Source organism: Saccopteryx bilineata, chromosome 3 (genome assembly GCF_036850765.1).
Source record: "Saccopteryx bilineata isolate mSacBil1 chromosome 3, mSacBil1_pri_phased_curated, whole genome shotgun sequence".
In the NCBI taxonomy this organism is placed as follows: Eukaryota; Metazoa; Chordata; class Mammalia; order Chiroptera; family Emballonuridae; genus Saccopteryx; species Saccopteryx bilineata.
This window is the reverse complement of record NC_089492.1, coordinates 31,616,173-31,641,495: the sequence shown is the minus strand read 5'-3', so window position 1 is coordinate 31,641,495 and position 25,323 is coordinate 31,616,173. Positions and strand designations below refer to the sequence as shown.

The 25,323-nt window shown below is 32.1% G+C and overlaps 1 protein-coding gene across 49 annotated transcripts in view; it reads left to right on the top strand.

Annotated features, from left to right (window-relative positions):
* The window catches only part of RIMS2 (regulating synaptic membrane exocytosis 2), a 653,442-nt gene that overhangs the window by 337,514 nt on the left and 290,605 nt on the right, over positions 1–25,323 (top strand). For 26 of the 49 annotated variants that reach the window (XM_066265863.1, XM_066265876.1, XM_066265860.1 and 23 more), the window contains 5 exons: positions 4,171–4,217; positions 8,080–8,192; positions 17,733–17,863; positions 21,820–21,991; positions 24,136–24,289. In XM_066265863.1, coding sequence (XP_066121960.1) covers positions 4,171–4,217; positions 8,080–8,192; positions 17,733–17,863; positions 21,820–21,991; positions 24,136–24,289 — 617 coding nt within the window. Of the gene's footprint in view, positions 1–4,170; positions 4,218–8,079; positions 8,193–14,171; positions 14,220–17,732; positions 17,864–21,819; positions 21,992–24,135; positions 24,290–25,323 lie in introns of all 49 variants that reach the window. The other 23 variants (XM_066265882.1, XM_066265849.1, XM_066265862.1 and 20 more) reach the window with 1 other exon arrangement.

Below are 25,323 nucleotides of genomic sequence, written 5' to 3'. Positions count from 1 at the left end.
TGGCAGCATGGAAGATACTCCTGATCTCTTCCCTTGAAATTTTATCAAATTGAACAACTATAACGCAGTGAAGGAACCCCAGCTTAGTTCGCAGGTGCACCTGAAAGATCTGTACACCAAATGAACTAAAGGTGGGAGGGATTGAAATGGGGGGGGCAGAGAATAAGACACAATCGCAGTTCCCCCAGAGAGAAATCAGGAGCGACTGGCTTTTTTTTTTCTTAATCAGCCAGGATTATGGGGAGGAAGGAAACTTGGGCTGTCTGGATTTTTTCAGCTGGGACACAGAGAGTGAAGGCCAGAGTGACTGGGCTTCTTCCTGGAAGGGGGAGCGGAGAGATTGAGGGGTAGAGGGGAAAATATTAAACCAAAATGGCAGCAGAGTACAGGGTCACAGCCAGTGTTCCTGTGGTCTGCCCACAGTCCTCAGTGCAGAGACTGAGAAAACCAAAGTGCGGCCCTCTAGCCTTCCAGATCCCTCACCTTGTGAGTATGGAGAGCGGCAATGACAGACCCCACAGTTAACTCTCCAGAGTCACTCTTCCCCCTGAAGAATAGAGATGCTTCGTGTCTGGTCCTCTGACCTGTTGAGACTTGGGGAAGAGCACATGGAGGCCTAAGGTTGCCATTGCTAAAGCTATAAAGCTGTAAAGCCCTAACAGCATATCCCATCCACCAATGTGATTGTGTACCCACCTACATCATTGTGACACCAACATGTCAGCAGATGTCAGCCCAGTAATTTCACAGAACTAAAGCATATAACACAGTGACACCTACTGGAAAAAAAAAGTAACCTCTTAAAACTGAAATCTTTTTTTCCTTTATTTCCTTCATTTTATTTCTCTTTGTCTCTTTGAATTTTATTTTCTTGAAGTTTTCTTTAAATAGGAAGGAGAAATAAAAACTTTTTCCGACATACAGAAGTTGAGGAAATTTATCACCGGAAAACTCCCACTGCAGGAAATACTAAAGGAGGTTATTTGACCAGATACAAAGAACAAAACAAATGAACACTATAAGTAAAAGCTCCAACAAGGTCACAATAAAAACAAGGATAATCTGTGACAATAACATAAAAGAGGCGACAATAAAGATCTGCAGTAGCAAAGGAGGATGGAGTACAGAAGCACTCATAAGACAAAATACCTATGAGATTTACTTATTAAATATCACAGTATTATTTCCTTTATAAAAGCTTATATTCTAAGCCAATGTAAAATGTATACTTATAATTAGAAAAAGCAATTAAACTTTATAAACTGACAATGAATTATTAAATGCATGCTCAATTTAGGATCATGAAAATTTTCCTCTTAGTAACCTAATGGTAAATACCCACAAAAAAAGCCGCTACTGAAACATATAGCTTAAATAAAGAAGAAACAGGGAAAAGAAGTATGGAACACCACTAAAAAACCCCAAAAACAACTATCAGAAACACCAAAGAGAATAGTGAAATGGGACACAGAGCTACCAGAAAACAAAACATAAATGGCTATAGTAAACCCTCAAGGGTCAATCATTACCCTAAATATAAATGGACTGAACTCACCAATAAAGAGACACAGAGTAGCAGATTGGATCCAAAAGCAAAACCCAACCATATGCTGCCTTCAAGAGACACACTTAAGCTGCACAGACATAAGTAGACTCAAAGTGTAAGGTTTGAATCTGATTCTCCAAGAAAATAATACCTAAAGAAAAAAATATCTGACAGTGCTGACTTGAAGACAACAAAGATAACCAGAGACAAAGATAGACATTTCATAATGATAAAGGGAACATTGTATCAAGAAGACATAACACTTAGTAATATATGTGCACCAAATCAGTGAATACCAAAAGATATAAGATATCTACTAACTGATCTAAAAATAGAAACAGACAACAACACATTCGTACTTGGAGATCTCAAGAGAACATTGATGGCTTTAGATTGATCATCCAAACAGAAAATCAAAAAAGAAATATCAGCCTTAAACAAAACACTAGACCAAATGGTTAGACATTTACAGGAAATTTCAGAACATCAGATTTTACATTCTTTTCTAGTGTGCATGGAATATTCTCAAGAATAGACCATATGTAGGAGTACAAAACTAACATCAACAAATTTATGAAGATTGAAATTATACCAAGCATATTTTCTGACCATAGGCTTTGAATTTAGAACTCAACTGCAAAAAAGAAAATAACAAATCCACAAAAATGTGGAAATTAAGCAACATACTTCTAAACAATGACTGGGTCAAAGAAGAAATAAAAGTAGAGACCAAAAGATATATAGAGACAAATGTAAATGACAACAAGACATCAAAATTTCTGTGGTGCAGCGAAAGCAGTAATAAGAGGGAACTTTTTATCATTATAGGCTTGTATCAAGAAACAAGAGATATCTTAACTAAACAACCTCATATCACATCTTAAAGACCTAGAAAAAGAATAAAGGCAACCCAAAGTTAACAAAAGAAAGGAAATATAAAAATTAGAGCAGAACTAAATGAAATAGAAAACAAAAAACTTAGAGAAAAAATTAATACAAAAAAAAGCTGATTCTGTGAAAAGATCAAGAATATTGACAAATCTCTGGCTAGATCACTAAGGAAAAAAGAGAAAGGACTCATATAAACAAAATCCAAAATGAAAGATGAGAATTAAAATTGATAATTTTCTAAAGTTGACAATTAATATAGTCCTTTGAACCAATAAGATTTACTTATTAAACATCACAGTATTATTTCCTTTATAAAAGCTTATATTTTAAGCCAATGTAAAATGTATAATTATAGTTAGAAAAAAGCAATTAAACTTTATAAACTGATAGTGAATTATTAAATACATGTTCAATTTAGGGTCATTCTAAAGTGGAGGCTATAGAAATTATTTTTTGTAGAATATTTACCCAGTTTTTACTTATTTGGGAAATATTGGACTATAGTATTTTATTCTCTTTTTATGCTGTAGAGATGACATGTTAACTTAGTGTTTGAAATTTTCCTTTCTTTTTTAAAAAATTTTATTTAGAAAATTAACAGGGTGACATTGATCAATAAGAGTACATAGGTTTCAAGGGAACATTTCTATAGTATTTGAACTGTTTATTATGTTGTATACCAATCACCCCATGTCAAACCATTTTCTGTCACCTTATATTTGTCCCTCTTTATACCCTTCCCCCCACTGCTCGTCCTCCCCATTCATGCTAGTCCCCTTCCCCCATCGCACATTCCCTTCCCCCTCCCCCACGTTCCCTTCTCTCTAGTAACCACTAGAAGTTTTCCTTTCAAATGTAATGAATCTGGCACACAAATTCTCTTTTTCATTTTGTGTTTTTAAAGTTTTGTATTGTAATATTGTACTGTATCAGGCTTAGTTTATTAATCAAATATATTTCTTCACATTAAAAAATACTCTCTAAACATTTTTGTTTAATGTTTTAAATATTCTTTTATGTAATTTTCTGAATAATCTTAATCATTAATATCTACATTTTTTGGCAAATCTCAAACAAAATATACATATTTTTGGTGTAAATAAAGTCCCAAAGAAAACATGTTTGCATTCTTCTCAGTAGATCTATTACATTTAAACTTTTGCATTCTTTTTTTCTTTTTAGTATTTTATTTAGATAATTAATTTGAATGTGGTGACATTGGTCAACTAGAGTATATCAATTTAGAGAAAACATCTCCACATCATTTTGACATTCAATTATGTTGTATACCCATCATTTAAACATTTTCAATCAGAATCTGAATATTTTCCTTTTTGTCTTGGTGATATTTTATTTTCATTTTAATGTTATTGGTTTAGAACAATAGCAAGTAAAATAACCAATGGAATAGAATTACAATGTATCTATAAAACTTGTTGAATGCAGAAAATTTTTAGTATGGACAATGTATAGTGAGGCATATAGAAAATAAAAGATGTTTTTACAAATATGATATATATGTATGAATTTTAATATTTGAGAAGTATTTAATTTTAACCAAGAATAGTTTTATTAATAATAGTATGGCTTATTTTTTTCTTATTTATGTAACATTGCTATCATAGACAATTTTGTTCATTTTATGAAGTCCTGTTATAATATTGATAGTGATTAAAATAACAGTTGCATTAATTGTTCCAATTATTTCTTGTTTTCTTTTTCTATTATTTTAGAGATATACCTAGAATACCTGATAGCACACATGCACAGCTGGAGTCCAGTAAGTTTCATTTATTCTTGAAGAAAATGTTATTAATTATGTCATTCATCAGGGGTAAAATGAAATATTTTATTTATTAATTCAAAGTAGGAGATAGAATAATCTTTTTTACTTATTTTATTTATAATTTTTTTTAGAGAGGAGGGGAAGGGGGGAGAAAGAGAGGATAGAGAGACAAAAACATCGATTTGTTTTCCCACTTGTCTATGCATTCATTGGTTGATTCTTGTACGTGCCCTGAATGGAAATCGAACCCACAACCTTCGAGTATTGGGACAGCACACTAACCAGCTAAACTACACTACCAGTGCTGAAAATATAATAATCTTGTTATCAAGTTTATAATCATATAAAGTTTAAAAATTTAATATTATTTTATGTTATGAGAAAAAGTACAAAAGTCTATAATACTTCAAGGTAGTTTTTTTGCCACACTGTTTTAACTACAGCTATTTTTAGATAGCTTTATTGGAGTATATTACAATAAACTATACATATTGAAAATACACAGATACATTCAGACATATATGTTAAACTATCACAATAAAAAATAATGAATATGGCATCACTCCCAAAATTTCACTTACTCCCCCCAATATTTCCCCTGCTTTAAAAATTGACTACTATGTAACATAAGCCTCAGTAAATGGGGAATAAATGGGGAATGCTTGGGACAATCTAGTGAATAATTATATATGCTCTTATTGACGTATATTTTAGAAAATGGGATAATATTTCTGGTGTAACCTCAGATTTGTAGTGGAACAATAGACATATTGTATAAGTTTATTTTATATAATGTTAAACACATAATACTTTTTATTATTTAAAGTGCTATTTTAGATGTTAAACTAATGATTTTTTCCCCCAGTGAACTACGTTTCTTTATTGATTGAGAGCAGGATAAGGGATATTGTGAAAGAAGAGAAGAGGGTTGCAATTTGAAATACACTGGTAGGGTACACCACATCAGAAGGAAGGATTTGCGCAAAGGTTTGAATGATTGGCTATCTGGGGGAAAAGTTTTCCTGGTACAGGATCCAGACATTCAATGTCTCCGTGCAGAAAAACCTAAGATGCATTTAAAGAAAACAAGAAGTCCAGTTTGGCAGCAACAGAGTGAGCAAGGGGGAGAATGGTGCGAAGGAAGATGGGACAGAAATGGGCCAAAGTGCTGGCTTTATAAACCACTGTAAAGACATTCCCTTTTACTCTGAAGGAAGTTAAGAACTCCATCATATGGGTTGATGAAAGACTTATGTTTTAAAATCTAGCTACTTTGTTGAATATATATTAAATGGAGTTAAATGTGAAAGCAGAGGGACCAGTTAGAGGACTATTTCAGTATTTTAGTGGCAAGATGATTAGACCATGTGGGTTACAATGAAGGTGGTAAGTGGTTGGATTCCTGTATGCATAATAATTGAGGATATCCTTTCAAAATAGGGCTGTTTTAAATTTTATAAGTTTAAAAATTTTAAAAATCCTTACCAGATAGGTGAAATCTCTTTGGAATGTCAGTTTTCTATACTTAAAAATATGATCAAATGACGTGTTTGATTTAGTATTTTTGGCTAGATGTTAAATAATTTTGTCAAAAACAGTATCATGATCACATGAAACTATAACATAATAAATACTAATATAATGATAATAATTATGTATAATAATATTATTTTTATCACTTTTATTTTATTGAGTTTCTAAAACTGCTTGGTATTGTACCTATATTATCACAGTTCTTAAAACAACCCTAAGAAGTACACACAGTTTATAAATTTATGTTACTTCATTCAGATATTTTATGAACAATATGGAACAATTCCAAAATTGTTCCTGAGAAGACAGGTGTCATTTCTCAAATCAGAGTTAATCTTTTATTCTATAAAAATGCTAAAGAATAGGTTTCTCCAAAGCCCAATTCTTAACTTCTGTTTTTAGTCCCTCAATAAATTCTTCTGTTCATATGGTTTTATTGTCACATGACTCTTAATTTTACATATAAAAATTATTTATCATTGTCTTTTCATCACTGGATGTTTAAAGAATACAATCTGTCAAATGTTTTCTGGTTCCTTGAAGCTGAACATGTAGAAAATTGAGCTTATTCCTTACTATAAAAAGCATTATTTTTATGTGTGAATCTATAAAAGGTCTCACTATTACGTCTGATCCTAAGGCTAGCCATTTCCCCCTTCACTTTACACTACACTCTCTGTAGAGGTGAATTCTATCTATGTGTGCCTCCAATTAGGGAGACATTTTACAGTTTAATTCCTAACACTAATGTCTACTATCCATTTGGTGCCATCTATATATTTAGTTACCTGTTTTATATCTCCCCTGGGATGTCTCAGGGTCACTGTGCTCCCAATTAACTTTTCCACTAATTCCTTCAAACAGGATTTCTCAGTGTCCTGTATCCCAGGGAAGATCAGCATGGTACTGTGCAGAGAAGAAGACACATGCATAGGGCACTTTCTTGGCCCCTGTGTCTGGCTACAAGACTTGAAATCTTATTGTCATCTCTTCTCTTTCCTTTATATTTCTTTTTTTTTTTTTTTTAATTTTTTTTTTTTTTTTTTTTTGCATTTTTCTGAAGCTGGAAACAGGGAGAGACAGTCAGACAGACTCCCACATGCGCCCGACCGGGATCCACCCGGCACGCCCACCAGGGGGCGATGCTCTGCCCATCCTGGGCGTCGCCATGTTGCGACCCTCCTGGGTGTCGCCATGTTGCGACCAGAGCCACTCTAGCGCCTGGGGCAGAGGCCACAGAGCCATCCCCAGCGCCCGGGCCATCTTTGCTCCAATGGAGCCTTGGCTGCGGGAGGGGAAGAGAGAGACAGAGAGGAAAGCGCGGCGGAGGGGTGGAGAAGCAAATGTGCGCTTCTCCTGTGTGCCCTGGCCGGGAATCGAACCTGGGTCCTCCGCACGCTAGGCCGACGCTCTACCGCTGAGCCAACCGGCCAGGGCTTTCCTTTATATTTCTTATCTAATTGGTTTCTGAGTCCTCATTTTCTTATTTTAAGATAGCACCTGAATTCTTTCTATTCTATTTTTGCCACCTTCCTTATTATTATTGAATTCCATTTGTTCCTGACTGTTTTTTATGTTTCTCAACTCAATGTGCACTTTAAATAAGTGGTAAACTCACCTTCCTGAAATGCTGTTTTTATTACTTCATTCATAAGAATTTATCATGGCTATTTTATACTGCCAAAATGAATCCAGGCACTAAATCCCTCCAGTATTCCATTAGCCCCATTTTTATTCACTTTTCAATATGTTCCTTCCCTTCTATACAAATAAATTCATACATACCACTTCAGAGTACTGTGCTTCTGCTTTTTCCTATGTTTCTTTTTTGTAGTCCACTTCCTTTCTGCCTATCTAACTTATTCTTTCAAATATGGTTAAAAAATCACTTCCTGCAAACATTTTTATCATTAACATTCTAGTACTTACATTTTTAGTATTACAAAGTTAGAGCATCCTCAAATTGCCTTGTCAATTTAGGCTTTGGTTTTTCATACTTAAGTTTCTATTTAAAATTTTTCTTACTGTTTTTGTAAAATAAGAGTTTTTAGTACATATTAAAAAAAGTAAGTGAGTCTTGAGATAGATGTCTGACTCTGCTTTATTGGCACAGAAAATGGTTTCTCATTGGTCTTAAGAGAATCCCTAAGCTTCACTTATGCTTCAGTAAAATGTGCTAAGTGTATTTGGGACATCGTGTCTATGAAAATGGTCTATGACATTCTGTAGACATTTAAAAAATTTTAAGAGCTTTATGATGAAAATTATTAAATACTAATAAAGAGACATTATTATTATTATTTATGTATAATTACCATTTCAGGTTCTAGCTCATTCGAATCTCAAAAAATGGACCGTCCTTCTATTTCCGTTACCTCTCCCATGAGTCCCGGCATGTTGAGAGATGTTCCACAGTTCTTATCTGGACAACTTTCAGTATGTAATCACTAAATTAATATCTCTTTTTTGAATATCAAGTAGTATTTTATTATATGTTGCTAGTTTTTGGTAAACCAACTTCTTCTTAGAATATAATTGTGCTTTTATCCATCAACTTTCTCATTCTTAGTAATTTTAATTAATTGACATTCAATTTTAATTTAGTTACCATAGTGCCTTCTTTATTAGAGTTAGGTTTCTTGGAATTCAATGAGAGTTAGAATTTGTGAAGATAACTAATTATTTTTTATTTTAGTAACATTATTTTAAATGTCAAGGTTATGGTTTTTGCTTACTATCCTAAAATGACTATAATGTGTTGTAAACTTTTAAGGGAAATAAAAATTCTGCACTATACAAAAATGGTATATTTATTTATTTATTTTGCTTTTGAACCTTAAGGAAATTTTGAATGGGGAATGAATATTGCTTTGAAATATAATACTTGAGATGCTTTTGTCAACAGACAAAACTCAGTGTATAGGTAAATATACACTTGACTACTGAGTACACATATGACTTCATATTAAGTAATCTGTAATTTAAAAATTAAGTTAAAAGTTCAATTATGTGTTTTATGTCTATCTGAGAAGGTCTTTGCAATTGTAAGCCCTCACTTTTTGTTAATTTCTTTAGTTTTCTTTCCTTTTTAAAATCATTTAAAAATGTTAAAATATTAAAATTTATCCAATTACATGTTAGAAACATACAGGTTAATGTTGACAATTTTGTCAATAAGTTACTAACTTGAAACATTATGGGTATTAAGAACTATTTAGATTCTCCAAATTCAGACACTGAACTTTGGATAAAAATATAATTAAAATTAAGCTATTATTGGGCTATTTTAAGAGCAATAGAAAAACCTATTAAATAAGATACATAATGTCTCCTGTTATCATTTTGGGAGAAAAGGAGGTATTTGATTTTTAATGAATTTTTATAAACACAATTAACATGTTGGTATTATTGAAAGAGTATTTAGACTTGTCTGTTGTGGGACTACTTGGGTCAAAAGGTGACAATTACAAAAAATTATGCAAGAAAGAAAATTGAAATGCTGTTGGGAGATTGTAAATGTCTTACTAAAATGAATTTCTTCTCTTTATTATTTTCTTTTCCTTTCTCTTTCATAAACAGTGAACTTTTCATTTGAGAACAATGGCCTTTTTTCATCTTTCCACAATAAATGACATCATTTTACTTTTCTTTTATGTATATTGACAGTACAGATGTTGTCATTTATGGTTACAAATGTATATATTATTTTCTCACCATTTTAGGAAATAGTGATTTTTATGGCTCTCTTTAAATAGCTCCTCTGTAAGTAATGTTCTGGGTAGTTGGATGATGCCTGTAGATAAAAAAAATGTGTTTAAGTGTGTGTGTGTGTGTGTATCTGGCTTCAGTTTGTTGAGGAGGAAGGAGTGGAAGTTATTCGTCCATGATAAGTACCACCTTGTTATCTCATTTAAAATGCCAAGGCCCTATTACAAATTGGACTAGGAGGGAAGGGAGAGGAGCATACTGTAGTCATGTAGGTAAAACTGTGTAGTCACAGTTTTTTCTCATAGTTCAAAATGAATATAGTAAAAAAAAGTAGTATTTCCCTGGTTGGTTTGCTCAGTGGATAGACCATAAGCCCAGTGTATGGATGTCCTGCGTTCAGTCCATGGTCAGGGCACACACGAGAAGCAGCCATCGGCTTCTCTTTCTTTCCTCTCCCTCTTCTCTTCCTCTTCCCCTCTGGCAGCCAGTGGCTCAATTAGTTTTAACATTGGCCCCAGGGGCTGAGGATAGCTCAGTAGGTCCGAGCATCAGCCTAAGTGCTGAGGATAGCTCTGTTGATTCAAGCATTGGCCTTAGACGGGGTTGCCAAGTGTATCCAGGTTGGGGCATTGTGGGACTCCGTCTCTCTATCAGTCATCCTCTCACTAAAAAAAAAAAAGTAACATTGATAAATATTTTGTGAAAATATAAACATAAAAGTTTTACTTATAATACATATAATGGGATAAAGTTATAGTATTTAGATTTGTAAATGATGCTGGTTTAAAAATCCATGTAATTATAATTTTAAATATGTACCGTTTTATCATTTTCTTATGACTTGGAAGGGGTATGTTCTAATAAGATATAGTTTACAAATATAATAATATTTGTTGTGGTAGTGCTGGAAAGTACAGGCAAATAAAAATTAAAAATTACCTATAATTTCTGTTATATAAAATATAATATTCATATACATATAATTTTATAAACAAAACTGTAATAGATCCATGAATACTGTTTGCAAAACTGAATTTTTATTTACTAACATACTGTGTACTTTTTCTTTTAAACTTTTTTTAAAAATTCTGCTTAAATGATATTAATAGATATTTAATACTCCATTTTAACTTAATTTGTTATAATAGGATATCTTGCTCATTTCTAACTTATATTATTACAAATAATGATGCCATGGAAATCCTTTAATATAAATCTTGCATATTTTGTTAGAATAAAATTCTTTTGTTAGGATAACTTTCCAGAAATAAAATTAGAATATGAAAGGAAAAGAAAAATTTAAGTTTCTTAAAATGTTTCCCAGATTTTCTTCCAAAATGTTTTTACTAAATTAAACTTCAGTTATCAATTTAAGAAATATATATTAAGGTCTGACCCCAGTTCAGCCATAATACTTAGCTGAGAATATAGCAGTGAACAAGTTTAATGTGAATTTTACCCTCATGAAACAATATTATATTTATTCTTTGCATGCAGAAAAACATAAACAAGATAGATACTCTTTAGATATGGTAATAACCTTATATTCAATCCTGTTTCTGCCAACTGGAGACAGTTTGGTTTGCTGTAACGATGGAGAATATAGGAAAATCCGTGTCCACTTTAATCGCTCTTTGGACCAGCCCTAGGAAGTCACGAGGCAAAATTACAATTTCTACATCCTTCTGTTTTATCTTTTGGCACTTAGCTTTTGGTAAGATTTTACCTGGGCCCATAACTCACTTACAAAATCATAACATTGCTAATGCCTGAAAACAAAGATAACTTGTACAGTATGTGAGCAACCTTCCTAATATATTTATGTCAGTTTGTGGACTGATATTTTCTCAAATAGGAAATATACTTATAATGCAAATTGTTGCTTAGGCTTTCATGCTCAGTCCTGTGATGACTTTTTAAAAATTATACACTTTATTTTCTTTCCATGCTTGAATTGTGTTGCTGCTTGTGATCACTTAAGGAGTAACTACCAAAGTGCCATTAATGTACTTAGTGAGAACATCAGTATGAGTTCATGTTTATGGCACCTGGGCTGTCTGTTAGCTTCTTCACTGTCAGCACTTCCATAATTTAGCTTTTTCCTTTTTCAGGGGTTTGTTTTTAAATTTTTCTCAATATTTCAAATTTAGTGTTCAGTTTTTGGCTAGTTATTTTGATAGAGAGTTAAGATAAAATATAGCGATCAATTCTTTTATAAGTGAGGAATGGGCATAGAATTCTCTTTTACTGTAGAAACACACTGATTCTTTTTGACAATCTTATTTTACTCTAGGGTCTGTGGTTGATTTATGGTTGCAATGTTTCCCTATGTTACTTTGTTTTATTTTTTTCTGACTCCATTTTCAGTTATGAGTTTGGAAATGTTGTACATATCCATTTTATATGCCTATTTAAAGGGCATAAGTAACCGAAGAATAATTATGTATCTATCTCCTTAGAAGCTCTATGGTCTTTTTAAAACTTGTCAGTCATAGTTTTTTTTTTGTTTTTTTTTTAAATTCAAATTCTTTATTTGGATGAGGCTGAATTGTTATAGATAACAAGTATTTTATGTTTAAAATAAATGAAGTAATATTAATTACAAGTTGCAATGAAACACATACTATTTTATCACTCCTATGTGAAGTATCCAGAATCCATAGAGACAGAAAGCAGCTTAGGAGTTGCCAGAAATTGGAATGATGGGGACATGGGGAGTGATTAAATTAACAGGTACATGATATTCTTATGATGATGAAAAAGTTTTGAGACTAGAAGGAAGTGGATGCACAGCATTGTTAATACACTAAATACCTCTGAGTTGTACACTTTTAAAAATGATTATATGCTATTTGAATTTTACCTCAATTTAAAAAACTAATAAAACAAAATATGTCTTATTAAGTTTAATGTATAAACTTATGGATGAAGGTTAGGTTTAAATTGTAATTGATTTTGGACAGTTGATTTCAGAACTTGTGAATTACTCATTTGAGATCATTTTAAATGGTTGACAACATTTTCCTTAAAAGGTTAATTTATTTTAAAACACTGTCCTTTTAAAGTAGTCTTTTAGTTTATGAAGTAATATATGCTTTTATTACCTTGATATTTTTTATCTAAAAGAGGTAGAATGTATGAGAGGACAAAGAAAATAAATTTTTTAAATAGAGTATCTTGTTAGTCCCTTCCTTCCACATGTCTAATCTCTACGCATTTTATACATCCTTTCCTCATTTGGTAGAGAAATATCCACCTAGAGTTAAGCACACAGACGTCAGTAACATCTTTGTTCCTTTGGATATGTTTCCCCACAAAAAGGAAGACAGCTTAGTTTTGAGAGTGCCTTAGTTTTTGGAGAGAGAATGATGACTCATGATTGAATGATAGTCTGTTTTTAAGGTCTGTTTTTGTTGTGGTCTTATAAAGTGTAAGTCTGATGATAATTTGGGCAACAGTCCTTACAGTACTTGTTAACTGTTTCCATATAGTGGAACTGTATGAGCCATTAAGTATTTACAGATCTTTGAATTAGACAATAGAGACATCCATGAGAAATTTAAGGAATGGAATGGAATTTTGGTGAAAGAAACAAAATTAAATGCTTTAAAATCTATTTCCAAACCCATTGGTTGGAAGAGTTACACATCTGATTTTGTTCCTGATTTAACTGTTGACATGCCTTAATAAAGGTACAAAATTCTGATTATTCTGGTGTCTTTGTTGGAAATAGTTTCAAATGAAAATACGTAAGTCAGAAGACAAATGAAATTAGATTTTACTCGAAGAATATGAAACAGAGAGAATTAATCATAAGTGGACTTTATTTTTACCTTAAACTATATTTACTTCTGTTTGAGTATCTAGCTTTTAGTTCTTGTTGTTATTGTTCTGTTTCTGCTTCCTCATTTACAAATTGGAGATAATACCAACTACTGCTTGGTGGTGCTGGAGTCAGTGAACTTGCAATAAATGCTCAGTAAAGGCTTGGAAAAATATAAAGAACTGTATAAATAAAAATAAGGGAGATATTGTCATTAATAGGTATGATTAGCTATGAACAGTGTTCTCTCTAAAAGAATATGATGTGTCTGAAAATGCTTTTCAAATATTAGAACCTGGTATAAATTCTTAAAGTATGAATCACCTAATTAATGCATTCCAGCATACTTTTATGTTACTGTGTTTATTTTTTTTAAGAATAAATGCTATGCCACCTTGGCTAATGTTTTCTAGACTTGTTAAACATATCATTTTGGAGAAGTCACACAACTACTTCTACAGATGTCTTTGCACTAATAATTCTATAATGCATTTTCATCTAACTTCATTTTGGACTGTGATTTTTTTCTACATAGTATGTTTAAGGGGGAAACCTGAAATTTCTTGGCTGTTGTGTTCTGCTTTTCCTCATACTTTCAGAATTTATGAGCCTGAATATGTTACTTTACATTCAGTCTTAATTCCTGTTATGTTGATTGCATTTAAAAACCTGATTTTAAAATCCTAAGATTTTATATATTTTAGCATTTTGGCAAAATTAATTTATTCATTACACTGACATACTTACTTTAGATATATATTGTCATGGAAAAGTTATATTTAAGGGGTAGTTGTATGTGTTTATTTTTACTTTGGTCTTTTAGTTCCAGCGTGTTGTCCTTTTGGTTTTGTTTTATTGCTTTTTTCTTTAATTTTGCTTACCAGAGCCAAAGCCTTAGTAGAAGAACAACGCCTTTTGTTCCTAGGGTTCAGGTAAAGGCCTTGTCTGCCTGATAGAAACTGAAGTTGTGTTTTATCCCTTATTTGTATGTTTTTGGAAAATGCGTAGTAGGAAAACTTTTTTTGGTATGTTGCTCCAAGCCATATTATTGACTCTCAAATCATTTTATGAGCCACCTTGTAAAATTCTGCATGGGAATTAAAATAAAATAAAAATTTAAAGAGACAATTTTTATTAGTGAATTTATGTGATGAACTGAATACTAAAACTCATAGGTTTCAGAGTGGCATTTAATGTAGATTCTGCTTATATATGTAACTTGAAGGAAATAGCTAATTTTATACTGTTGCTATTTACCTTTATTACACATAGTTGCTGTCTCTTTAAATCATTCATTATATCACTTAACATCTACATTCTTTTGCATTTTCCAAGCAGTTACTCCTTGAGGAGATTGGCAAATAAATTTGTACCTTATCTAAAATATGGATTTATACATATTATATATAAGGTTTGGCATTGGGAAAATATATTACTTTGAAAGAACAAAATCACAATCCAAATAAAATGTGTTGGGTTTATTTTGTTTACATTTTGTACTTGTAATTTCATTTAATTTTACTGTAATAATTGGGTACAAGTTGTTTGCCTCTTTTCATTAGGAAACCCTTTTATGATAATGTCAATATAGTCTTTTTTAAAGTAGTATTATGCTTTCCTTGCTTTGCTGCATGTTTTTTCATTATTGCTAGTTTTGAATACTAATTTAGTTTAAATTTCAAAAATTAAAATTATTGTAGTTAATATACAATATAAAATTTACCTGTGCTGCTTAGGATCTGCTTAGGAAATTTAAAAATGGTGACATGGTAAAGCTGGGATTATAATTATGTTAAAATAGTACCAAAATTGTTGATAATGAAAATGAGGTAACTATAAAAAAGTATGACATATCTAGAATTGTGAAATACATTTGTTATGTTTGGGGAATAAACAGATATACATACTAGCTATTCATTTAAAAAGAAGACATAAAGAGTTTTGAAATCTGATAAAATAATCTAGCTAATAAAATGTGCTTTGATAATGTGAACTGGATATCTATTAAAAACTTCAATGCAAGTCCTATAATAGAAAGTAAAAATTGGAGCTATTGATCAAATGCCCAGTTTAAGACAGTTTCTCAAAGAAGTGTAATTTTGATAAAATTTCTATTTCATATCTATATATTTTAACATTTATATATTTGTAAAGTATAATTTAATAAACTTAAATATGAAAATATGAAAGCCATATGCCTAATATGTTTTTACAAAAAATGAATATCATTAATAAGTGATATTTTTGGTTTTCCATGGCATAAAGAAATTCTAAAAGGAATTCTCTTTATCAGATATTTGAAATATATATATCTCAAAATTAGATATTTAAATATGTATATTTCTTTGAAATCTAATTATTTCAAAGGAGTAAAAATATTGCCTATGGAGATGGTTATAGTTGCTTAGTCTTCATCCTTCAAAAAGAATACTAACAGAAATCAATAATTTTCTCTATTAAGTATGACAGCCTAATAATGAACATTGTTTCTTTGTTTCTTAAGTGTAAAGTTTATTGGAATACTTCTTTTAGCCTTTTAGATTTTTTTCATTAAAGTGTCTAATGTTGGATTTTTAATAACATGGAAAAAAAGCTAAAGTTTTTTATTTGCATAGGCAACAGAGAATATCAGAAATTAGTCTGGTTTTGATCACACACTTTAGAGGAAACACATTGCATACATGTGACAACATCTCTGTTTCATCTTATATACAAGACACTCTTGTATTTGTTACCATTTTGTTTTTGTTTTTGTTTTGCCCTCATGTCTTTTGCCAGAGTAGTCTCTTTTCCCCAAATACTCTCATCTGTATCTATATTCTCACACTGTTATGGAAGAAAATATTTGAACTTTTTCTCCATTCCAATGTTAGAGGCTTTTTATTTCAGGTGATATCTTTCATTTAAGGGCATAGTTCTCAAACTGTAATGTCCATGAGAATCATGCAAGACTGTTAAAAGGGTAATTTCTGGACCCTATTCTGATTCAGTTGGTGATAAATGAGCAGAGGTATTTTTAGCTGCTTCACAAAGAACCCATATAACTGTGATGCAGGAAGTTCGTGAGCCACAGTCTTTTCTACTCTGTTTGAACTGAGCAGCTCTAGTAGGAAAACTTTGTTACACAAAAGCAACATAATATCTGTATTAAACATAGGACTTACAACAAAAAGTAATAATTATAATTTTTAAAATTTAAGTATTTCTTACTATTGTTCTATAAGACGGGTAATTCCATTTGACAAAAAGAAAAGCACATTCATAATTTTATATACACTTTTGGGCTGTCTGTCTTCCTCCTCTCTTGCTCAACTTTTCATTCTCTAAGATCCAGAGTGAGGGGCTCAACAAAGCCATATCAGCCTGGCCTAGACCTGCCTGTCCTCTTTGGAGAAGAGAGGGAAGGCCTGACATGAGGTGTATATTTAAAATTGTTAGACTGCTGGAAACATTGTATATTCAAATTAAAAGAAAAATTCAATTATTAACATATATCTATATGTCTATAGATATATGTACCATAAAATAAACCATAATAATACATTTTCTATGAATACAACTTTATTCCCAAATTTCTAATTTTTGATTCAATTTCAAGATAATAGTCAGGTGAGTTCTGAACCAACTTGTGGGTTAGAGCCACAGTCTTCATAGATCCTGACATAGTAGAATCAGCTAGCTAGGTGTGGGAGTTTGAAGATGTGTGTGGGAGATGACAATTGTTAAATGAATTTAACAGCTGGATGTGATGTTCCAATTCCTAATTATGGCATAAAGAAATTATTTTAATAAAAGAAATTATTCACATCATCTCACCTCAAATTATAAAATATACTCTTATTATTCAAAGGATGTAAAACATTTAAATCACAAACAAAAAAAGATGTTTAAAAATTTTGAAACATAAATTTATAGTTTTAAATGTGAACTTAAGGAGTCTGTTAACTAAAGCTACTAGTAATCCCCTGTTGCTTACCCTTGAAATGTTTTCTGCTATGGAATCATATAAAACATGTGCTTAAAAATGTCCTATTAATGCCATATAACAAGTTACTATCTATTCAATTCATTTTGAGCATTTATTTCCAGCTCAATATTGTAGAGGAGCCAAAATGAACTACAGAGATTCTTACATAAAGATAAAAGGCAGTATTCATTGTATAGAAAGTCCTTAGCTCTGGTAGTATAATTATAATGTGAATGTTAATAAGAGATCAAAGTAAGATAACAAAAATCCAAGTGATCAAACTAAAATACTTGAATTAATTCCTCTATTCATTGAAGTTATTAAAGCATATCCTTTTATTTTAACTGAATGCAATTTACTAAGTGAAATTTATATTTGTCATAGTTTTAGTGTAAGAGAATGTGATAAATGAAGATTGCGTTATAAAAACTATGGTAGAAAATATTTGAGCTGATAAATGAATATTTTTGCTTTTCAGATAAAACTATGGTTTGACAAGGTTGGTCACCAATTAATAGTGACAATTTTGGGAGCAAAGGATCTCCCTTCCAGGGAAGATGGGAGGCCAAGGAATCCTTATGTTAAAATTTACTTTCTTCCAGACAGAAGGTAGGGATATTAAACAAAAATAAATGTTTTTGAAAATAAGTGACTGATGTTAATAACAGTAGGTATTTTGATTCTATATCATTTGTTTTTATCATACCTGTCACATATTTATGAAGTTTAACATAAGAATAGTGTTTCTTAGGAATCAAAATAGTGACAGTAAATACTTAGAAATTGTTTTTAATACTTATATCAACTGTTCATAATGTAGATTATTTTATTGCCTATTTATTTTAGGTTGTGTGCATTACTTCTAAATAGTGTATGTTTCTATTTATCAAAATTATTAAAATCTATCCCCCTTCAAATTAAATGTATTTTTAACACAAACTACAGAGGCAAATGCTAGAAATGATACTAAAAGGTACTCATCATATTCTGTTACAATTTCTATCTTTTCTTACTAATCTACTATTTCTTTAAATTATGTAAATTATAAGTGTACTTTGATCTCATCACCCTATATCATCAAGTACATTTATCATTTGGGCCCAGGATCAGCTTTTTCAGGTGTCATTTGTTTTGTGTCCTTGCTAATCAACATAAATGATATTGTTCTACCCTGATTCAAATAGAGCAATTAAGATTGTAGAAATAACTTATCAGAAATTATCTAATAACTTATTTTCATGCATATAAAGATAGAAGATTATTTAATAGCATCATGAAAAAAGAATAAAGTAGTGCCATTAACTACCCTTTATCCCGCTATTCTGCCTCTTGGGCTTTCAGGGCGGGTGTTCTCAAGGTCCGGTTATTCTTTCTCAGGTTGGAAGTGACTGGGTACAGTGCATCTTAAATATGTTCATACACTTTTTTTTTTAACAGAGAGAGGGGTAAACAGGGACAGACAGACAGAAACAGAGAGATAAGAAGCATCAATCATTAGTTTTTCGTTGCGCATTGCGACACCTTAGTTGTTCATTGATTGCTTTCTCATATGTGCCTTGATAGCGGGCCTTCAGCAGACCGAGTAACCCCCCTTGCTCGAGCCAGAGACCTTGGGTCCAAGCTGGTGAGATTTTTGCTCAAATCAGATGAGTCCATTCTCAAGCTGGCGACCTCAGGGTCTCGTACCTGGGTCCTTGGCATCCCAGTCCGATGCTGTATCCACTGCACCACGGCCTGGTCAGGCTGTTTATACACTTTTTGACCTTATTTACTTAGTTGAAATTTAATTCATCCAGGTTGATTGAGTGCCACATATCATCCAAAGAACAACTTTAGTGAAGAAAAAGATGAATGGATAAAAAGGCAATGAATAAAGGCCTTAATATTTATTGGATCTGCTTTTTGAAATAAAAGTTGTAATAGGAATATCTCAGAAAATATATCAAGGTGGCACAATATCTAAAGTTATTAGAAACTGCTTGCCACATAATTTTATTTTACCAAGTTTGTTTGAAGATAGTTCTCTAACAACTTAGGTTGCCTTGGGCAGGAATATACTTGGAACTACAAGGGAGGAAGAGAACACCCATGACTAGATTGTTAAATCTAGCTTAAACTTTGGTTTGCTGTATTCAGCTATAATTATATATGGTGGGCTTCCAAGAACTTCAGAGATATCTAGCCTCCCTCTCACCCAGTGTAGAAATTCCTTCTAAAATAGCCATTTGAAGAGAGTTTTTTTACTCCTTTAAGAGGAAACCAAGGCGTATTCTTCTGTTCCCTTTCATATTGCAGTATAAGCCATTCTTGAATTAGATAGCAAGGCTCCCCCACCAAATGCTTCTTCCTGGCTTCATGGAAGGAACTGTCTCTTGACAGGGTCTCAGAATGCATTCTTTAATGGATGGAATATAAGTAGGTGCTTTATAAATATTAGTTAAAAGTTTTGAAGAAAGAGTGTAAGATAAGTCATGAATCATAGTTTTATTATCATTTTTATTACTTTGTTTGCTATTTTATTTATAATACCAGTTTTTTTCTATAAAATTGAATAGAGATGAAAATCTCTCACCTGGTTTTTTTTCCAAGCCCTTAAAAATGAATAAAGATATCCTGACCAGGGGGTGGTACAGTGGATAGAGCTTTGGGTTTAGACACAGAGGATCCAGGTTTGAAACCCCGAGGTCGCCAGCTTGAGCACAGGCTCATCCAACCTGACCATGGGCCACCAGCTTGAGCACGGAGTCACTGGCTTGAGGGTGAGATCATAGACATGACCCCATGGTTGCTGGCTTGAACCCAAGGTCACTGGCTTGAGCAAGAAGTCACTGGCTCTGCTGTAATCCACCCCCCCATCAAGGCACATTTTAGAAAGCAATCAATAAACAACTAAGGTGCTGCAAAGAAGAATTGATGCTTCTTACCTCCCTCTCTTCCTGTCTGTCTGTTCCTATCTGTCCCTCTCTGTCTCTGTAAAAAAAAAAATTAACAAAGATATATTATTTTAAGATGGTTTTCTGCCCCGTTAAAAATATCTGATCTGGCCCTGGCCAGTTTGCTCAGTGGTAGAGCATCGGCCTGGTGTGCAGTAGTCCCAGGTTCGATTCCCGGCCAGGGCACACAGGAGAAACGCCCATCTACTTCTCCACCACTCCCTCTTTCCTTCCTTTCTGTCTCTCTCTTCCCCTCCCGCAGCCAAGGCTCCATTGGAGCAAAAATGGCCTGGGGATGGCTCTATGGCCTCTGCCTCAGGCGCTAGAATGGCTCTGGCTGCAACAGAGCAACGCCTGGATGGGCGGAGCATCACCCCCTGGTGGGCATGCCGGGTGATCCCGGTCAGGCGCATGCAGGAGTCTGTCTGACTGCCTCCCTGTTTCCAACTTCAGAAAAATACAAAAAAAAAATCTGCTCTGGAATCATATATGTTGATTATTTAATCAAATCTATATTAAAACATCAAGCCCTGTATTTACCTAGGAGAAAAAATTACATATCCCCCAATACAGAGAGACTGTCTGTTCTTAGTTCTCCTTGCTTCCTGTTTCCCAGCACTGTTAGTACTATGCTGTGCTTAGAGAATCTGTAGCAGTTAATACAGTTCGACTTGGAGTTCATTGTCCACCTCTTACATCAAATAGGCTTTCTAGATAACTTAACCTTTCCTTCTAAGATAATTTTCTTTATTACTATTTAGCCATTCATCCTAATAAGCTAGAGTAGTGAGCTCCAAAAGAATCGATGTACCGGGGGGGGGGGGTGTAAGAAGAAATATTTGAATTTTTATCTCTATTTTTATATATTTACCAATGTGGACAATATTTAGTACAATATAGTAATACATGTATACATGTATATAATTCATACATATATGTGCATATAATGTCATGCATAGTTAAAAATATTCACTTGATAGACGCATGGATTTTCAAAAAGCACGAACCTTTGAGATATAAATCCCATCTTCAGGATGTCCAGCTTCCATTTCGAGCTCAGATTTAATGGTCAACTCACACAGAAATAATTTTGCAATGGTTTAAAAGATCTGCTAAATGTCAAATAAGCAAGTAAATACTTCTCCTATGTAAGAAATTAGTTTGATAAAATGTAATAATAGTTGCTCCTTAGCTATACTATATGGATGTGAAATTGTGAACATCACAATTTACTATATTTTCTTGTACAATTAGACATCTGTGGTTTGAGTAGTAGATGTAATGTTATTGTTAATTAGGATTTGGAAGGTTTCCAAAAGGGCAATGTGTTAAAAATTTTTAGAAATAAGATTCTATGGTCTTGTCTTATTTAGATTTTGAGAAAGAATAAGTATTTAAGTATGGAAAATTTTTAGATTTATTGAAATATTATTAGTAAGTCATACATATAATGTTATATAATTATGCAACTTAAAAATTTTAATAGTAGTTTTAAATATTATAATATTTGTAATGTATGGTAAATTTGTGGCAAAACTACTTGACTTCTTTCTTGTGAAATTTTACATTAATACTTTTATGGTAAACTAAAGATTTATATAAGTTCATGTATTCTAATATTTTTTTTCATAGTGATAAAAACAAGCGAAGAACTAAAACCGTAAAGAAAACTTTGGAACCCAAATGGAACCAAACATTCATTTATTCTCCAGTCCACCGAAGAGAATTTCGGGAACGGATGTTGGAGATTACCCTTTGGGATCAAGCTCGAGTTCGAGAGGAAGAAAGTGAATTCTTAGGAGAGGTATCTGGATTTATTTTAAAACTTAAACTATATATGTCATCCTGATATATTTGTTTATATGACTGACAGAAAAATTTATATTTTGAATCTCTGAAAAGTAAGAATAATTTCTTTATTGGAGTGAATTTATTCTGTACTTTAAGACAAAACTTTTTGATGTCATAAAAAAACCAATGGTTCTAAATACTGTGACAACTTTTATATGTTTATTTTATTGCATTAGTCTCATTGATAAATGATAAGAGGTTGGTTTGCATTTCACAAATATATTGCTGCTGTATAATGTGTATATGATTTTAGTTTTCTTAACCAGTTTTACTACTTTTTATTTAAATCACTTATTCCTAGATTTTTTTAAGGCTTGTCATATACTCGTAATATGGTAGGACTGATGCTTCAAGGTGAATACAGAATGTTACTTCCTTCATGGAATTAGTAATCCATTGGGGATACAGATGAGTGAATAGGCAATTATAAAATAGTATGGCAGATGCTGTTATAGGGTAATGCAACAGGAATACATACTTGCTGTGCAGAGAAGGGGAAATGGTCCAGGAAAGTCTCCACAGAGAAAGCAGAATTTAGCCAAGTCAAGAGAGTGAAAGTTCTGTAGAAGGAATAACAACACACTAGAGTTTGAGGGGGTCTTGGACAAGAAACTGGAAGGGAAAGTAGTAAGAAATGAGACTTGAAGGTTAACCGGGCACCAGATCATATCCCTTAATATTTCACATTAAAAACTCTTGGTTTTATTCTGTGGATAATGGGAACCAATTATAGATTTTAAAAAAGAGAATGTTTATAGATTGCATTTGTATTTGAGAAAAGTGTTTTTCGTGTAATGTGGAGATGAATTAATTGGAGATAGGCAGGATGAGAGGCAGACCCCGGCTAGTAACACACCAAGTTATCTGCTTTTAGCATTTTCAATGTGATTGATTTTTCTAAGTAAATTAAATGGTAATCTCATGGGGAAACCAACAATGCATAGAAATATTAAACTGAACATCAGTAGTTGAGGAATCAGAGTAGTAAACCAGTTAGGAGGAAAGGTAACCTGATTGTAAAGAGCAGAATCTGGAGTAACTGAGTGTATATTTGTGACACTTTCACTTCCTAGTCTGTGTCTTTGAACAAGTTATTAAGTCTCTTTCTGCTTTAGTTTCCTCTTCAACCAAGTGGGAACAATAGTAGTTTGAAACTCAAGGTTAATATGAGGATTAAGTGTGTGTGTGCATGTCAACATGTGAATACATTGTATATACTTTGAAAATGACTAGGGAAAATTTAGGAAGTATGAAAGAATAGCTTTTTGGCTTCTTTACCTCCTGTAGCTAAGCAATGATTTATTATATAGCAGTTTTCATGTACCTAAGCATGATCACTGTTATATTTGCTAGTGACCCTAAAAAGAAATAAAAAGTGTCATTTGTTTCTATGGACTTATTTCCTTTTCAAATTTATTAAGTAGTTATATTATTAAGTCTGTATTATAATATGGTTGATTTAAAAAATACATTTTTCCTGTTTTGAATCCTTAGCAGCAAGATATGTTGAACACAGTTTTATTTCATTCATATTATAACTATCACTTACCAGGTGATGTGAGCTTAGACAGGTTCTTTTAACCTTTTTTAGCCTTGATATTCTTATCTCTAAAAGTTGAATAACAAGACCAAACTAGTAGTTTTTTTTCTAAAAATTAAGATAACATATAATGTGTTTTTAATACACATTAGACACTTCTAATTTAATTTTTTCTTCCCATTTAAAGTTATTGCAAAGGATAAATTAATGAATGAAAATGAGAATGCTTTTTAAATTATAGAATGATACACATATATTCGTTATTATTACAGACTTTTCATAATGTATTATTTCTGTAATAGCAATTTAGCAGCTGCTGTTTGGTGATTGATCAATGGTCTGTATAATAACTATCTTCGATATTTAAACTTTTTAAATCATTAAGAAGTTATAATTATTTATCTTTTATTTAGTTATTGTCAAAACGTGAAAAATTTTGCAACATGGCTTTGCTTTCGATCTAACAGCATTTCTGTTATTATTATAAAAGTTATGAGACCATTTCAGAGAATTTCTATATTATTGGTATATCAGTCTTTTGTCTCTTGGCTTTGTAGATTTTAATTGAATTAGAAACAGCATTATTAGATGATGAGCCACATTGGTACAAACTTCAGACCCATGATGTCTCTTCATTGCCACTTCCCCATCCTTCTCCATATATGCCACGACGACAGCTCCATGGAGAAAGCCCAACACGGAGGTTGCAAAGTAAGTTTTCAGTAATCATACCTTTATTGAATTATCTTGAATGATATATATAACATAGAATTTGAAGATATCATTATGGGTATTAACATGTATCTCAGTGTTTTCATAACAATGATTGAAGCTTTTAAATTGTTTGATACACTAAAATGAATTTATGCCTATATTATTCATTCACCACTGTATGACTCCAAATGAAATGCTGTTATGTTTTAATTTTAGTGCTTAGAATCTTAAATATGTGGAAGAGATAGCTAATATAGTAGAATTTGGTCACGTTGGTATAGATACTTGAAATAATGAATTCAACTTGTGTTATGCAAGTATTTTATGAATATGGAATATAGCAAGTATAACATAGTGGTTGAAACCATCACCTTGAACATTACTCAGACAAAACTGAATTTAAACTTCGATTCTCTCTCTTAAGAGTTGTGTGGACTTCAGGTAGGCTTGTGGCTCCTACAACTCAAGTTATATCTTGATGTACCTATTATTGAAACATGAGATGGGTACTTGTTCCTTTGGATGGTATTCATGTGATCACTTCATCTTTATAGGATCAGCATGTTCCAGGTTTAGCAACACTTTTTGTTAAGTAACGGAGAAGTGATTAACATTAACCAAACATCAGAAGTATAAATTTATAAGCCTGAATGTGATATTATTTATCAGTCATGAGAAGTATACCTGTCAATATAACAAATAACTATTATGGTATGGACCCTGATGAATAGAGGATTAAATTATAAATTATTTGGCTGTTAGTCAAATAGAGAATTAGAGAAAGAAGAATTATCTTCTCTCCTTTTAAACATGCTCATGACTAGAATTTTATATTCATTAGTCCCTTGTATGTTGATTGTATTAATTGAACACAAATTTTATAGCACTCATTTTTCTTCAGTCTCCTCACAGAATAAACACCCACTCACCCACCCTTATTTGCAGTTGCCATTACGGCATCATTTATATCATTCGTTGCAATAATTTATTAATTACATTACCATGAATTTTATATTTATTAATTTTAGAGT